We start from the raw sequence: 17274 nt of genomic DNA on the forward strand, positions 1-17274 counted from the left end.
GTAACTGTAACAATCATCATCATTTATTGGGGTTGTTTTTCTAGCATTTTAACTTCCAAAAAGTATTTTCCAATTTCTTGATTTCACAGCAGTCCCTGGAGGAGGATTGTGTCCATTTTACAGCTGGAGAAGCCGAGACCCAGACAGGACCCCCAAGTTGTGGGCAGAATAAATCTATAGCAGCCTTTAAATATTAAACCAATTGAGACTTTGGTAGTCTTTCAGAGGCACTGAATCTCAAATATCAGTTTCCTGGGTCCCTCCTGGATTCCTACCACCCTTAGGGCTTATTCAACAGCTTTTTGCGGATCCTGTAATACTGACAGAGAGGCTGGAGATGGCTTCTTTGACCCAGGTCATGAGTCAATGGCTAGATAGGCGCTTCCCTCTAAGGATTGTTCCTGCCTGAGAGTGGGCTGTGGGGTGGGAGCTGGGGCAAGCACCTGGGAGGAGGCTTCCCTGGGTAAGGCCTGCCTGGCTCAAACCTCCCTTCCTCTATCCCACCCCTCTACCAGCCTGAGAAAATGTTCTTCTCTGTGTCAGCTGTTCTCAAGGGTGGGGCCCTCTCCAGAGCATTTGGAGGAGTGAGGAATAAAGACCTATTGGGAAAAGACAGGCACGGGGGCTCACGCCTGTAATCCCAGCACTTTGGGAGGCCGAGGTGGGCAGATCGCCTGAGGTCAGGAGTTCAAGACCAGCCTGCCAACATGGCGAAACCCCGTGTCTACTAAAATTACAAAAAATTAGCAGGGCGTGGTAGCAGGTGCCTGTAATCCCAGCCACTTGGAAGGCTGAGGCAGGAGAATCCCTTGAACCCGGGAGGTAGAGGTTGCAGTGAGCCGAGATCACACCACTGTACTCCAGCCTGGGTGACAGATCAAGATTCTGTCTCAAAACAAACAAATAAAGATCTATTGGTAGAGCAGTCTCTGTCCTCAGGAAGCCCCCAGTCTGAAGGAGGAAATATAGCCCCCAAAATCACACCCAAGGGCAGAGAAATCCCCCGAGAAGCTCAGAGGCTGTCCCAGGGCCTGATTCCTCCAGAAGAGCCTGTCCCCTCAGGACCAAGGGTTTCCTGGGTGGGTAAGAAGTTGGGATTCCCTGAGGTCCCTATAGCTCCAATGTCTAAGCAGAGTGGCTGTCTGGGCTCCCATTCCTTTCTCCCCCAGGACTCGAGCATCTGGGGGTTCAGGACTCCCACAGGGTCCAATGGGTGAGAGGAGGGGAAGGCAGTCCTAAGTCCCCTGCCTTCCCCTGCTCTGTCCCACTGAGAGGCAGGGAAGCCCTATAGAGAGGGAATGGGACAAATTCACTCGAAGATTCTACCTAGAAATGTAATGCCAGGGATAGGGCTTGTCCCCTCCGGCACACCTGGTCAGGACTAGAGGTCAAGCCTCCCCTCCCACCACCCCCAGGGAGAACCTCCATGCAGGCCCTGCAAGGCAGGAAGCCCAAGGGCACAGCCAGGCCTCGGCTGTTTCACACACTGTCCATCTCCACGGCTCCCGAACCGGGTTGGGATTCCTTCTTCGGGGGTTCCACCCCTGCCCCTGTCCCTGTCCCTGTCCCCACCTCTGCAGTGCCTGTGAGGATAGCCAGCCGCTGGGCCAGGGTCTTGGTGTCGGGGAACAGGATGAAGTTGTAGATCAGTGAGGCCAGGAGTGCTCCCATCAGGGGCCCCACCCAGAAGACCTGAGGAGAAGGATGTCGTCACCCCACCCAGGAACTATCAGGACCATAGGGTGGCTCTGGGACCGCTGCCTGCTTCCCTAGTGCCGACTTGATCTCCCAGGTCTCCCTCAACTGTCTGTAAGGTGCTAAATTTGAGAACCACAAGTCATGCTTCCCAAGCCCACAACGTAAGGGGACCTTGCCCCTTGCTCTCCCTGCCCTCCCTGGGGCTGAGCCCAGGCTCTGCAGCCATGGCTGGGGCCTGGGGCCAATCTCCTTACCCGCCCCCGCCTCTTTCCTCTCGCTTCCCCCATTTTAGCCATGAGTCCTGGCTATTGCTGTTTCTGTCTCTGCTGGTGTGTGTGTCTATTTCTGTTTGTCTTTATCTTTATCCAAGTTTGAAAATTGGTCCAGCTGGAGAAAGTGAATAAGGAAACAGCCAGGACTTAAAAGTCTGGGCCAAGGCTGCAGCTCCTGCCCTGGCCCATTTCTTGCCAGTCTACTGGGTATCCTGGGCGACTGAAGCTGAAAAGAAAGGAAGTCCCAGCCAGGACACTCACCCTGGCCTTCTGAGCTTAGGGAAGGCTGCACTTCAGGCTCAGAAAGGTCTGGGGCGCCCATCACCCCATCTGTGTGGACCTGCTGCGAGTGAAACCCACCATCTATCGCCAGCTCAGGCTCTCTCCCTTCCCCAGGGCTGCTGGCAGAGGGGCTCACCCAGTGGACTGTGAACTGCCCAATGATGACGGCAGGGCCGAAGGAGCGGGCTGGGTTCATGGAGCAGCCGGTGAAGTGGATCTGGGGAGCAAGTACAGGGTCAGGGTGGGAGAAGGTTTAAGGCAGGCCTGAGAGGGGACCATTTCTCAGTCCTGGCCCGGAGCCTTAGCCGCAGCCACAGCCTCTGTAGTGCCATATCCTGGGCCTAGAGTGCAGGGGGTACCACTTTGGCTCCAAGGCACAAGGGGCTCAGGGAGGGACACTGCCTAGCCTTCAGGGCTCCACAGTTTCCTCAGGAATGGACCCGGTGTGTGCATGTGCACAGTGTCCCCTCTGCTCCTTACCCCAATGAGGTGGCCCAGTGCCACAGAGATCCCAATCATGGTGGCCGGGGAGCCCGATGTCTGACGGCTGTCAGTGGAAGCGAAGACACAGAGCACCAGCTGCAGGGTCAGAAGCAGCTCCACTGCCACCGCCTGGCCAGTTGAGACACTGTTCCGGACCTGGGCAGAGGGAGTTACTCTGGACCAGACGTGGGCTCTGCCCACGGACAGACAGAGAAACCCCTGCCACTGGGCCTGGTCTCCTCAGCTGGAAGGGGGTGACACCTCACTGCCACCCAGCTTCAGGACTTCAGGAGGTCTGTGCAGAGGAATCCATAACTGCTCTGGACCCTTGCTCCCTGTAGAAGTGAGTGGCACTCCTCCCACCCCACCAGTGGGTTGGTTGGGGCCAGTGGTTCAGGAGGCTTGCTTGAGAGGAGACTGGCAGCAGGTGTGGAAGGAGATTTGAGGGAAGAAGGTGGAACACAGAAGGTTAGGAAATGGGGAAGGGGGGAGTGAGGCAGGCCTCGAGGTGGAGGGAAGAACTTGGGAGCAATCGGAGAGCAGAGGACGTGGGTGGAATCTGGGAGAAAAATGAAGTCCTCTCTCCCCTCGAAAGTCCTCCCCAAAGTCAAGGTGAAGAAGCCTGCTTTCTCTCAGGCTTTCTCTCTGCCCACAGTCCCCACACTCCCTTGGCCGCGTCTACCCTTAAATGCCTGGTCCTTCTATTCCTTCTCCTTTATGTGGCTTCTTCCTTCTCCACCTGTTCTTCGTGCCACTATCCCATTTCTATTCTGCCTAGACTGAGGTCAAAATCTCAGTCCTCTGGGTCCTGGGGCCCAGCCTGGGGGGATGTGGAGCCTGCAGCTGACTTGTTTCCTCCTCTGCTCCCTCGCCTCTGTCCTGGCCTCCACCTTCACCACCTGTGCACATTCCCACCTCCTGACCCTCCAGGTGCCCCTCCCTGCACCTACCACGTTGATCCCAAGGGTCTCTCGGATATCTCCCGGCATGACCCCATAAAGCAGAGCAGCCCCCACCGTGGCCCCCACCAGCTGGGCAGCCACATAGGCCACAGCACGGGGCAGAGAGATGTGGGAGCCTATGAGGAAGGCCAGTGTCACGGCGGGGTTGGCGTGGGCCCCACTGGCCTTCCAGGTGACCTGCACAGCCATGGCAGTGACCAGGTTGAAGGCGATGGCAATCTGCAGCACGGAGGGAAGTGCTGTGGGCCAGCGCATGACGGAGCCCACGCCAAAGAACACATACAGCCCCGTGGCCAGGAACTCTGCAAACAGCGCCCTGCTGATGGCTTTCCAAAGCCTGCACGCCAACACGTTGGCCCAGCCACATCCCCCTAGATCCGCTGCATCCATATCCTGGTGCCTTGGCTGTTCCTTGCTTTGCTCTGAGGCCTCTTGTCTCTTCCTCTGGTCTCTGATCTCCTTTGTCTCTTCTGGTCTCCTGTCTCTGGCTGACCTTGGCTTTTGTTCTCTGTGGAGGCTTCTCTGGCCCCCACCTGCAGCTCCTCCACCACGCTCTTGTCCCCAGGAATGGGCTGGTCAGACTGGCAGGGAGCAGGCGGATAGGGTTATGCGTGTGTAGAGGGGTGGAATGAGGGGTGTTGCTCATATGCCTGCTCCAGCCTGCGCTTACCTGATGGGGTGGGATGTGGGGGCTGTCTCTGGGCAGTGAGCTGGAACCTCCTAGGACGATTTCCAGGGCAGGTTGGGCCTGACTCGTGTTGTAGACAGTCCAAGATGTGGCCTGAGGGTCGCAGGTTCAGGGCAGCGGGGGTCATGGGATTTCAGACTGTTTATGTTCCAATGTCAGCTTAGATGCAGCAAGATCCCTCAGATCCCCAGCCTGCTTCAGGGGGTCCTGTGCATTCCCAGGTCCTGTTCGTCTGGCCCCCTCCATATCTAGGCTTTGCTTCCAAATGGGCTGACACCACACCATGCCTGTAAACCCAGAAAGTAAGTCCTCTCCTCCACTCCCACCTATACCCGCACTCACAGAATGCAAATGTGAATAGAGTCCACTTTACCAAGGACACTGTGGACACTGCGGCCTATGGGGTTGCAGAGGGGCAGGTGGAGAAAGGGTTTATTCCACAGTGACTCAAACCACATCAGATCACAAGGCCATGGGCACCTCTGCTGTCCACCGGTGGGAATTTCCACTGGCCCTTCACTCACTTCCTCCTGCCTCCCTGCCCTCCCCGCGCTCCCCTCCCTTCTCAGCCCCTCTCTCTCTGCTCTCCTCCTCTCAGGAGCCAAACAGATTTCACTCCTTTCTCACACAAGGCAGCTTAACCATTTTTTTGTGGCTACACTGGCCCTATGGTCACCCATGCCCTAGGCTTTCCCTGGCCCTACGGTCACGCATGCCCTAGGCTTTCCCGTTTTAACCCTAGCAGATAGCAAGGTATTTTCTCAAACAAAAGTTCCTCCCTAAGAAGAGTCTGGCAAGCTATTGAAATAACAGTCTTCCCCTCTTAACCACAGCTGGGTGTCCTGACCTCATCCCTGGCATATCTACCTGCCCACAGATGTACCCTGGTTGTTCTCAGGCTCCTCAAATGCAATCTGTCTTCAGATGTGATCTTCCTGTCTCCTGGTACCCCCCCGCCCCCCGCAACCCCCATGTTCTCCTCTTGTTTTCTCCAGCTCAGCTGGTGGCATCTGGGAAGCATCCTTGACCCTCTTCTCCCTCCTTCCCCCATCCAGGAAAAGCATCAAGTCCTGCTGATTTTGAATCCTAAATATCTCCTGACTGTGCCCTCTTTTTGCCACTCCTGCCGCCCTGCAGCCTTTAACCAGTCTCTCTGTCTGCTCCCTTGCTCCGTTCCAATCAATTTTCCATACTGCAGCCCAAGTGCTAAAATGCAAATCTGATCATGCTGCTCCCCTGCTAAAATCCTTTCCAAGCCTCCCATCCCTCTGGAAGCTCTGTGCCTGCCTTCAGGGACCCTGCAGCTCTACCTCACCTCTCCTCACCTTACCCTCTGGTTTCACCAAATGCACACTCTTGCTGGCCTCTCCTTGGAGAAAGCTCTCTCCTCTTCTTGGAGATCCCTTGCACTCCCTTTGCTTGGGTAACTCCCATCCCAAAGGTTTAGCTTTGACATCGCTTGCTCCTTTCCTGGGTGGGGACCCTTCTTCGTGCTCCCACCACACCTAAGCATTCTCCTACACTGCAGTCACCACAGGGTGCTGTCATGATGTGAATGTGTCTCCCCAGTGAGGCAAGGCAGGAAGGCCTTTGTGGGGCAGGAACCAAGTTTTGTTCACCCCTGCATGTAGTGTCTTGCACAGAGATTGGCACAGTAAAGGCCCAATAAATATTTGTTGAATGAATGAATGAATGAACAAACACTTCTTGACTTCCCAGGGCAGATGACTATGTCTGCTTCATTTCAGCCTTATACTCATACCTTCCCCCACCTGGGACTGATCCTCTGATATCTTCAAGAGAAACATCTCAACTCTGGACCACAGGCTTTGTTCCTCCTCAATCCCTGTCTGAGTCCCAGTAACATCCCTCACCCATTCCCTTCTGTTCTCCCTGCTGTCTCGACTTCACCCTGTCCTCTCCAGGGAACTCCTGGGCATCTCACCCTGAGCAGGCTCTTGCCAGCACCCCATGGTCCTGGCTCCCTGTCCTCTCCACCCCGTCCCTGCTACATGTCTCTGTTCTCATCCTCTTCCATGCCTTTCTGCCCTCCATCTGCGCTGCTGAGCACTGCTGGAGAAACTCGCCCAGCCATGCGGACTGCTGCCATGACAAGTTCATGGTCTCTGGCCCCAGTAGGGATCGCAGCTCTGCTCAGCAATCCTTCCACAGCTCTCCCCCCATTCTTTAAACCTCCCCCACTCTCTTCAAGTACTCGGCTCACTCTGGCTTTCTCTCAGCAGAGCACCCACCCTTGCCTCCCACCCTACTTAGAAAGCCAAGCTACCAGGCAAGACTTCTTCCCATCCTCCCTCCCAGTCAAACTCACCTGCAACTGCCCCGTGTCCTTGCCAGCTGCCCTGTGGCCTTGAAGTAGAGGCAGCCCTTCTCCGGTGTACAAGTCGGGGTCAGGGGACCCTCCTTGGACTTCTGGCTCCCTTTGAGTGACTGGGACCCTCTCTTGGCCATTCCCAGTCTCACCTGTGGCTTTCAGGCTTCCCCTTCTCTTGACTTCTTCCCTACAAATGTGCCTGCGTAGTCGCGGAGCAGTGGAAGGTCATGGTTTGGAGTCAAGGTTCCAGTCACATATCAACTGCACAACAGCTCCCAGCCCCCGGCTACTGAAACCACTCTGGCAAAGGCCAGCATGATTTCCTCTCCAGCCCACTGTGGATGCTGGCCATCTCCTTCCTGACACCTTTTTCCCTGCCTTTGAGGCACATCTCCTCGCTGTCCTCCCACCTCTGTGAGGGCATCTCTGCCTCCGTGGCTGGCTCCTCTTCTGCTGATCCTTAAGCCCAGGCCTTGTCTACTCCTGGCCAATGGCCCCTCACTCCTGATGAGTGTGCCTGGGCAGCCCTGTTCCCACCTGTGACTTCCACACCCTGCAGATACTGTCGACTCTCAACACTGCCTCTGGCCCAGATCTTTCTCCTGAACTCCAGACCCACTCACCTCTCACTGGACCCTCCGGCCTGCTCCTTCTCACCCCACTGTCACTCAGTTGCCCAGGCCAGAACACAGGAATCATCGATGCTTCCCCTTCCCCCAGCCCGCAGGAAACAGGTTCCTGGTACCAGGTTCCTGGTAGCTCTTTCTCGTATTTGACACCTCTTTCCATCCCCACTTGCCACTGGCCCAGTGCAGCCCTTATCATCTCTCCAGGATGACTGCATTAACCTCCTTCCTGGGCTCTCAGGCAACACTACACATCTGTGCCCTTCCACACCACTCTCCTTTCCACTCACTGTCAGAGAGATCCTTCCAAAATGCAAAGCTCATCACGTTACTCCTCTGCTCAAAAGCTTTCAATGGCTCCCCATTGCCTCAGAATCAGGTGTGAATACCCATGTTTAACATGCAAGGAAGCCTCCCCTCCCACTGCCCACCCTGCACCCTTTACTCCAAACAACCAGACATAGTTCCCCAGAACGAGCCCTTTGCTATGGAGTTTGGATGCCTCTCCTTTTTGTCTCTCAAGACTTTGCTCAAGTGCAGTTCTTCTGTGAAGCCTGCCCTGATTTCCCTCTCCAGCAGAATCAGGGCAAGCTTCTTAGAGAAGCAGGACTTGAGCAAAGCCAGGGGCTGTTGTAGCCTCTGCCTCCTCAATGCCTCCACTGTTCCAGCACAGACTTCCATCCCTGGCTGGCATAGAGGAGTCATTCAATAAATGTTCAGGGGATGACAGGGCATGGCTGTGGGGGCAGCGTGGGCACTGTTCTTCCCTGGCACGGAAGGTTCCCTGGCTGGGGGCTGTTCCAGGGTAGTTCAAGGGTGCTTGTCTGCTTCCCTCACCTCAAGCAGGGCCAGTAGAGGGCTTGGTGGACAGGCACTTACCAGTCCTTTCATCTGACCTAGCCTCAGTTTCTGCCCTTGTTAAATGGGTGCCAAGTGGCAGTAACGCTGACCTGAGAGCTGCTGATGAGGCCAGTGAAAGGACTGTGAACACTGCCATGTGTATTGCACCCTAAGCAGTTGCTTAACCTCAAGATCCTCATTTATACAATAGGGATGATGCTAATAATGCCCTCCTCCCTGTGTGTAGTTAGGAGTAAATGTGCTGATACCTAGGAGAGGGCCTCCGAGTCAGAAAATGTGAATGATTAGGATTGTAACTTCCCCGTCCCCTGCTGTGAGACAGCTGTGGGGACGGGGCTGCATGGCCGCTCCAAGACAGGCACCTCAGTACCTGCCCTGGGCCCTGGAGCCTGAAAGCACTAAGTGCAGCAGCAGCCCTTGTCCCCAGCCAGCCTGGGGCTGAGTCTCCTGACCTCTGCTGGGCCTGGGACAAGGTCCTTCACCTCCTGAGGCCAGGTGGGCATTGACCAGGGCTTGCTCCAGGCCTGGCTTCCTGTCCTAGACAGCACCTGCCCAGACCCAGCCAGCACTGGGCTCTAGTGCCAAGCTTTTTTTTTTTTTTGAGACTGAGTCTCGCTCTGTCGCCCAGGCTGCAGTGCAGTGGCCGGATCTCAGCTCACTGCAAGCTCCGCCTCCTGGGTTTACGCCATTCTCCTGCCTCAGCCTCCCGGGTAGCTGGGACTACAGGCGCCCGCCACCTCGCCCGGCTAGTTTTTTGTATTTTTTTAGTAGAGACGGGGTTTCACCATGTTAGCCAGGATGGTCTCGATCTCCTGACCTCGTGATCCGCCCGCCTCGGCCTCCCAAAGTGCTGGGATTACAGGCTTGAGCCACTGCACCCGGCCTAGTGCCAAGCTTTAAGCTCACCCATGCTCACTCATGTTCAAAAACCTTTTGCCGAGGTTCCATACCTGGCTGCCTAGGGCTGCCTGTCAATGCAGCTCTGACTGAGGTCCTATCAGAGATTGGGGAAAGTAAGGGGGGTGAAGGGGAGGGGAAGGAGGAAGGTACCGGGAGAGAAGAGGAGGGAGAACACAAACTGATGGGGAGGGACTTCAAGGTGGCTTCCCGTGCCTCATCTCACCGATCCCCACAAAACCTGGAAAGGTCGGGAGGTCTGATGTCCTCATCCACATGTGACGGAGGAGGAAGCTGAGGCCAAGAGGAGCGGAGAGACCTGGTCCTCCCAGCCGTCCTTCCTCCTGTCCACCCATCTCAACAACCAGCCCCCTCTGTCCGCTCTCCACCTCTCCTCCGGGTCCTCTTCCATCTCTCCCCATATCACCTTGTCCACCTCCCAGCTAGTGAGAACTGGCAGCCCCTGGGGAGAGGAAGAGGGGGAGAAAAGGGAAGGGAGCCTCCCACAGGAGAATCCAGACTCTCCCCGGGTTCCCTCTTTAGGTGCAGCAGAGGTGACGGGGCCTGTGTGTGCTTGTGTTGGACGGCGCACAGGTGTGCCTCTGAGAACCCGTGGAGCCAGGCTCATAGGTGTGGGCCTACGGTGGCCCTGTAAGCGAATGCTGGAGGAGGGCTGATGTGGCTTTGCACACTCGAGTGAGCGTGCGGAGGGAAGGAGATGCACACACCCAGAAGATGCAGCCCTCAGGCACGACTGAAGGTCAGTGTGTGGCCGCGAGCCCGGGTCTGTGTGGGGTGTGTGCGCGCGCGCGTGTGCACGGGACTTTGTGAGCCCGCAGACCTGTCGCTCCTGCAAGATCCGACACGCAGACACAGCGACCCCTGCTGGCCACACCGCCCCAACCACGGCACTTGTCAGCCCCAAGCCCCTAGCTGGACACTTGCTCGAGGGCCAGGCGAGGCAACCTGCAAGAAGCTCAGCGCCGGTAGCCCCCTCTGACTGGGTGCCTCGCCCACCCCCGCGGGTCTGTCTCCCAAGGGTTCACTGTCCAACCTGCCGTGGTCCCCATTGGGCTGGTGGAAGAGCCCAGCCTTCTGGTCATGGCTGTGTTTGTACCTGAGTCTTCTGAAGACTGAGCGGGGACGGGCCCCCCTCTCTTCTGCGCCTCACCCGGATAGTGGGGCGGGGGTGCATTGGGATAGGCTGCCTCAAGGTGGCTTCAGGGGACTCAAGCATGAGGGACTCCCTGTGTCCTCCACCCCACCCCCATCTGGCTAGAGCCCAGACCCAGGACTTGTGGACGAGGAAGCGCCACCCTGTGGATTCGGTGGACGACGTCTCCCCCTACTGGCCAGAGCTGGCTCTTGCAGCCCGGCTCCCCCAGCCTGGGGCATGTTGGAAGAAGTGGGAAGGGGGCACGGTGGGTCGGGGGCTGCTCCTTCCCTGGGCTCCCGGGGTTCTCACGCACTGCCATGTGGTGTTTACTGTAAGCCTATGGGGCGGGCATGAGTGGCTGACCTCTCACTTGTAGATACTTAGACTTTAAGTGTGGAGGAAGCTGGGTGTCTGCCGCTCCTCACCCCAGCCCCTGGGACTGCCTCTCAATGGCCAAGACCTATGGCTTCCCCCAACCCTTCTCAGTCCGTCTCCTGGCCCTGCTGGACAGGTGCTTAGGTCCAGACACCCCCAGGAGGGCAGAAGCATGTGGCTGGGGCCCCAGACTAGGCAGGTACGTGTGGGTGTCTATTCACACGACTTTACTGAGCACTCACTCCAAGGCGCCTGACCGTTTGTACAAGCGTTTTACCTCCAGACATGGTCTCATTCTCATTTTCTCCTCACGACAGCACGTGAGGTCGGAAAAAGCACCCCTGTTTTGCAGGGAAGGTCCTTAAAGCTCAGAGAGCTTATTTTGCCCCAAGTTCCGCGGCCGGATTGGAATGCAGGTAGTTACTGACTCCGGGCTGGGCTCACTGCGAAGCTGGGCTGTGCGGAGCTGTTCACTGCATGACCTCCGCCTTTTCCTCACAGAAAGCTGACCAGTCCCGGGCATCTCATGCCCTCATCCAGTCCCCACAACTATCTTGTGAGGAAAGTGATATTTTATCCCCATTTTACAGATGAAGAGATGGAGGCTCTGAGAGTTTAAGGAGATTACCCAAGGAGTATCTGTGACAGTGGGACAACAGCAGGCTAGGGCAGAGCTCAGGCCCAGAGAAGAGGACGGTGGGGACACTGGTGGGCCGAGGCATGAGAGAGAAGCCCTGGAAAAGGGGGCTGGGCCACATGTGGCTTTTGGGGGGGTTGGGGAGCTGCTCCTTCTGGGCACAGGCTCCCAGGAGGGCACCTTTTTGTAACATCAAGGTGCAGAGAAAGGAGCCCAGGGCTGTGATGGAACCTGGCTGGTCACCCCCTTGCCATCTCGAGGGGCTACGGTTGACTCACTCCTCCTCCACCCTGCCTGTCACACCCTGGCACTCCCCTCAAGTGCCAGCCAAACCCTCCTCAAGTGGCAGGGACTTGACATGGCTGAGGGGGAGGGGTGGAGGGTGACTGCAGTGAGGACCCCTCTTTCCTGGCCTCTAGCTCTATTTTGGTATTCGGTCTTCTCTCTCTCGGTCTCTCCCTGCTCTGTTCCCATCTCTCTGATTCTCTGGGCCTCCCATGGCCTCAGCCTCTCTTTCTTCCCACAGAGCACTTGTCCTGGGGTCCCCTGGTACCCCACGGAGATCGTGGTGGAGGATGTGGGATGACAAAGAGGAGAGGCAATGGGCCAGAGTGTCTCAAGGCACTCTGGGGACAGACAGAGGCGGAACGTGAGTATCAGAGATTTATTGTGTAGCCCCCACTCCAAACACCAGCAGCCCCACGCATGCATCCTCACTAGAAATAAATAAGGCAGCATTCAATGAACCAGTCTGTCTTCTTCCTAAGGAGCTCTGGGGAGGGTCTGCTGCTGCCCACCTAGGGGCTGGGATCCCTTCGGCTCTTGAGGAGGGGTGGGGGATGCAGGCTGCAGACCCACTCTTTTCTAGCCTGGCCCTTGCAGCCTGTGAGCTTGGCACTGTGTTCACAATCTCTGAGGTCTGTCTCAGAGAGACCCATCCCCAGCAGACCCTAGCCCCTGGCCCCTACCCCAGGAGTTCCACCATAGGTTCCTTCTCCCCTCTCTAACTGTGCAGCCAGTGGGGACCAGCACCTCCTCCTCAGCCAAGAGGACCGGTTGTGCAAAAAGGAAGCTTGTGTTAGGTACTTTTTCTTTTTTCCCCCTTGGCTCAGGGGCTGAGGGGCTGGCCCCTGCCTGACACTGGTCAGCGGGCAGTCAGTTCCATGGTCTTCTTCCGCTCCTCCCGCTGCTCCTCCCAGTCCTCGTCAGGCTCATACGTGCCTTTGATGATGGCCACACGCTCACTCAGGCTCAGGGAGTTGGGGAAGAGCAGGTAGAAATAGAGGATGGCAGCGAGGACTGCCCCCACGATGGGCCCTACCCAGAAGACCTGGTGGAGACAGGGCAGGAGTCAGGGCGTTGAGCCCCAGGCCTCGAAGACCAGATGCCCCCCACCCCACAGAGGACAGACCCATGGACCCTGAGAGGGGACAGACACGCAGACTTCCAGACCTTCAGGAAGAAAGACTTCCTCCCACCACGGGGACGGATATACACCACTCCCAGGGAAAGAGGCCTGGACCACAGACACCCAGACCCTCAAAGAAGGCAAACAGATTCCCAGAGGGACAGGCCCCCTCCAACCACACCCGAAAGAGAAACCAATAAACCTTCAGAGGGGACACGTGGATCCTCAGAGAGAGAGAACAGAGCACCTCTGCCCTCCACATAGGGATAGAAACAGACCCTAGAGAGAGTGACCATGAGCTCTCAAAGGAGGGGGCAGACAGACTGTCCACAGGGGCAGACCCACAAGAAGACTCTCCCAACCCCCTCAACAGGGACAGATAAATAAAACATCAGAGAGGACCAGCACACAGACACCCAGAGTGACAGATACCATATCCTCAAGGGAATTGACACAGAGCCCCTCTGCACCTCCAGCCTCTTCCCTAAGGGGGAAGAACCTCTCCCCTAAGGGGACAGATACTTATACTCCCTGTCCCCAGGGGTTCAGGCCATACAAAGCCACCTTTGCCCCTAAGGCTGAATCCCATCCCCTTTCTCTCTCAGCCACTGCTCCCTGGCTCACCCCCAAGCTCTGGGCCCACAGAATCCAGAAGATCTGGTGAGCTCTGAGCTGCCACTGCTGGGTCTCCAGGCCCTCCTCTCCAGGGAGCCAGGGGAGGGAACAGACTCACCCAGTGAGCGGGGCTGAACCGATTCATGACCACTGCAGGGCCAAAAGAACGTGCTGGGTTCATGGAGCAGCCAGTGAAGTAGATCTGGATAGAGACAGGGTGATGGAGAGAAAGGCAACATCCCAGTCCACTCCCACAGAACTTAGACTCTCCCAAGGTTACACTGCAGTCCAGGGGCTCAGCCAGGTCTCAAACTCAGGTCTCCTGATTGCTGGGCTGGTAACCCCTCCCTCCAAGGATCCCAGCTGCCCGGTTAACCATGGACCCTTAATTATGCCCTCTTCTCTTCTCTGCTGTGAGGTTGGGTTTGATTCCTGTCCCATCCCACCTCCTACTAACTCCCATCTTTCCTCAGCCCAGAGGTTCTAGGGGGATCAATTCTGGGGCCCAGTAGGGCCAGAGTCCAGCAGCCCTAAATCCAGGCCTTAAACTCTGCTGGACTCATCAATCTGCAGTGGGCTCCGCTCTGGGGCTCCATTATTTGCCTTGAGTGCCTGCCCCACCCTCACCACAGCCCAGTGTCAGTACTGCTTACCCCGACAAGGTGGCCCAGGGTGACAGACAGGCCAATGGACAGGGCTGGGGAGCCCACAGGGCTGGTGCGACGGGAGTCAGTGGAGGCGAAGATGCAGAGTGCCAGCTGGAAGGTCAGAATCAGCTCCACCACCATGGCCTGGCCCTGCGTTGTGTTGTTGTTGAGCTGCAAGGGGATGGCGTGTTAGGACCCTGGCCACCTTCTGGCAGTATAGCCAGGGGCTCTGGGAGCAGGGCTTTTGGCGTTCAGGGACACTTAGAGCATCTTGACACCTGGAAGCCAAGCCCCGTGGACATCACCCCAGCGAAGTCATTTGTTAAAGACACTACATTTCACAATTTACACAGGCTTGAAGCTCAGGCCTGTAGCCAAACAGCAGAGTGTCAGGGGAGCTTTTCCTGGACATGGTCCTATCAATGGCTCTGCCCAACCCCCAGCCCCCATAAGCTGGCATTTACCCTCCATCCTGTGGGCAGCTGCCCAGTTTGCCTGCCTCACACCCCATCCCCACCTCCTGCCCATGTCTGGCCCCATGCCAGTGCCAACCTTAAACCCGTCTCTCCAGTGCGGCTGACTCACGGCTTGACAATGGCCGAGCAAATCCTTCTCTATGTTTGATTAATGAACCCAGTTTGCATGGGGTTGGGGGCTGACTCTGGGGCTGCAGGAGGTGGGAGGGAGGCAGGGATGCGGGGTTGCGGGGAGGAGCACAGGTTGGGGAAAGCGGGAACCAATACTCTTACAAAGACTGCTCTGCACTGGCATCACATTAGGGGGTTCCTATCTATGGTTTCTAAATATGAGCCCCTTGACACCTGCTGTGGCAGGCACGACCATCCCCATGGAGGGGCTGAGAACAATGAAGCACAGACAGGCCAGGGTCACCCAAAGCCGGGATGACAGCCCGCTTCTCTCCGGTGCTTCTACTCAAAGGCTCCACTGAGGAGATGGGAGAGGTGAGGGGCCCAGGAGGAAGGTGGCGCTCAAAGGTGAGACAGGAGGAGGCAGAAATTCCTGGCAGGAAAGGAGGGGCAGCAGACACTGGAGAGAGACCAGGGTGGGCCAGCATGTGGGGAGGGGCAGAGGAGGTGGGCAGCCTGGAGAGTCGCCTTCCTGGCCTCCGGAGGCTCTTGCCTTCCTGGTGAAGGGTGTGGGCTGGACCACTCTACGGCACCCCTTTTTCCAGGTGAGGTAAGAGGCCTGGTCCTGAGCCCACCCCAGGGTCTCGACTCCCAACCACTCAGGGCACTCACCGCGTTGATGGCCAGATTGCCCCGGGCATTGAGCGGTGCCACACCGTAGAGGATGCCGGCCCCGGCAATGGCGCCCACCAGCTGGGCCGCCACGTAGAAGAAAGCCCGGAGCAACGAGATCTGGTTGCCCACCAAGAGGGCCAGGGTGATGGCAGGGTTGATGTGGCCGCCGCTCACGGGTCCCAGGGCCTGGGCCAGCGTGCCTATGGCCAGGCCAAAGGCCAGCGCGATCTGCAGGATGGTGGGCAGCGCCGACGGCCACTTGAGGGCCGAGCCCAGGCCGAAGAAGACGAAGATGAGGGTGGCCAAGAACTCGGCGAACACGGCCTTGAGGAAGGCCACGGAGCACACCTCCTTCTTCATGGTGGCCGCGGGGGCCTGGCGGCGGCGGCCGCGGCGGGGGGCGCCCGTTGGGTTCGCAGGCGGCTGAGGAGGTGCAAGGCGGCGGGGGCGGTGGTCCTGGCCTGCGTGCGCCGCGCCACGTCCCCGGCGCCCAACTGCGAGGCTGGTCGCTGGCGCGGGCCCCTGCTGGGGCCGCTATATACGGGCGGGAGGCCGGGCGCGGGCCTGCGCGGGGGGAGGGGGCGGCCTCCACGCCAGGGGCCAGCGCGGCGCACGGCTTGGAGCGCTCCAGGCCGCCGCGGGCCCGCCGCTCCCGCCGCCCAGCGCAACCTCGGCGCGACCCCCGCCCCCCGGCCCGGGCAGCTGCCTGCCCGTCCGGGCCACGTGACCCAGGCGGCGGTGTAGACGGGCCCCGCGTCCCGGACCCCGCGCATGATGCGCCCAGGTTGTCTCCCGCACTCTCCTCGGTGCCGTGCGCCCCGGACTCCCTGGGAGACGGGGCTCGGTCCCGGCGCTTAGCTCCTACCTCAGGGCGTCTAGCTCCGCCGGCCTTTACCGCGCTCCACGCGCGGGCTTCCCCTTTTCTTCTCTTCGGGCTTTTGGCCCAGCTCCTCCTTTTCCTCCTGCGACCGGAGCATCCTGACCCGCCTCACCACCGGCTGGGTCGGAGTGATGCTCGTCCCGCAGGTCGGCGCCGCTCACCTCCCTCACCGCCGGCGGCGGGGGCGGGCGGCCAGGCTGGGTCGTGCAGGGCGGTCCGGCTGGCCGTCGTGGGCCTCTCCCGGCCTGGGCCGGGCGAGCTTCTAGGCTTGGAAGGCTGGCGTTTTGGGAAATGTGGGCACCGTGCCAGCCTGCCCCGATGCTTTGCAATCCTCGACGCCCGGTAGCTGGGCAGTACCTGCACTAGGCAATGGACCCCTGGAGGCGCCCTCTCCCAGGCCGGGTTCTCCTTGTCGACGTGACGGGAGGGGGGTGTTACGCGAAGCCTTGAGACTATGGGAGTTGGAGTGGCGGAGCAGGGAGGGTAGAGGCGCACCACTGACCTCCCAACCGCGGTCTTGGCGTCTCCCCTCTTCCTGCTAGAAGCCCCTCACCCTAGATCTAAGACTCTCCTTCTCTTCCTCCACCTCCCCTCAGTCTCCTTCAGACCCTCACTTGGTCTTGGTCTCTCTCCCCTTGAAATCTGTTTCTGCCAGTCTTTGCAAAATCCTGTTTCTCTTTTTGTCTCTGTCTTTAGTCTCTGTCCCTCTCCCTCTGCCAGCCTCTTCCTCTCGGTCTCTCTCCGTAGGTCTCTTTCTCATTTCAGTCTCTCTGTTTTCCACCTCTCCCTCTCTCTGTCTCTCTCACACCTTCTCATTTTCTGTTTTCCTTCCTGCCTTTTGCTGTCTTAGTGTCTCTGCCTCTTTCTCTCTATTCATTTATCTCATCCTGCAGTTTCTGCCTCCTGGCTATTTTCACCTTTCCTCTGCCTCTTAATTTCTGTGCCTTTTTTTGTTTCTGTCTGTTTCTACCTCATTTTCCATGTCTCTGTCTTACATGTGGTCTTTTTTAGTTTCCCCAAAGTCAAGTTTTTCTACCCCTGGTCTGGGTGACACTTTCTTCCAGTTCCCATCTCCCTTCCCTCTGAGCTTATAGCCCCTCTGTGACCTGCTACCTCCTTCCATACCACCCCCTCCCTCTTCCCACCCACTCCAGGTCGGGCATGTGGGAGTGAGACTGGAGGGCTCTCCAGGG

At 58.1% G+C, this 17274-nt stretch overlaps 2 protein-coding genes across 2 annotated transcripts; both read right to left on the reverse strand.

The window, feature by feature from the left end:
• Positions 1-4421, reverse strand: AQP6 (aquaporin 6). The gene is made up of 4 exons (XM_017894841.1): positions 3686-4421; positions 2733-2891; positions 2389-2469; positions 1-1692 (listed from the first exon to the last, which is right to left on the reverse strand). The coding sequence occupies exons 1-4, from the start codon at positions 4085-4087 to the stop codon at positions 1480-1482; spliced, it is 855 nt and encodes a 284-aa protein (XP_017750330.1). The 5' UTR covers positions 4088-4421; the 3' UTR covers positions 1-1479.
• Positions 4422-11918: 7497 nt separating this feature from the next.
• On the reverse strand, positions 11919-16077 carry AQP5 (aquaporin 5). The gene is made up of 4 exons (XM_017894820.1): positions 15199-16077; positions 13946-14110; positions 13411-13494; positions 11919-12599 (listed from the first exon to the last, which is right to left on the reverse strand). The coding sequence occupies exons 1-4, from the start codon at positions 15559-15561 to the stop codon at positions 12414-12416; spliced, it is 798 nt and encodes a 265-aa protein (XP_017750309.1). The 5' UTR covers positions 15562-16077; the 3' UTR covers positions 11919-12413.
• Between the last annotated feature and the right edge of the window lie 1197 nt (positions 16078-17274).

This window comes from Rhinopithecus bieti, unplaced genomic scaffold (assembly GCF_001698545.2).
Source record: "Rhinopithecus bieti isolate Rb0 unplaced genomic scaffold, ASM169854v2 scaffold_24390, whole genome shotgun sequence".
In the NCBI taxonomy this organism is placed as follows: domain Eukaryota; kingdom Metazoa; phylum Chordata; class Mammalia; order Primates; family Cercopithecidae; genus Rhinopithecus; species Rhinopithecus bieti.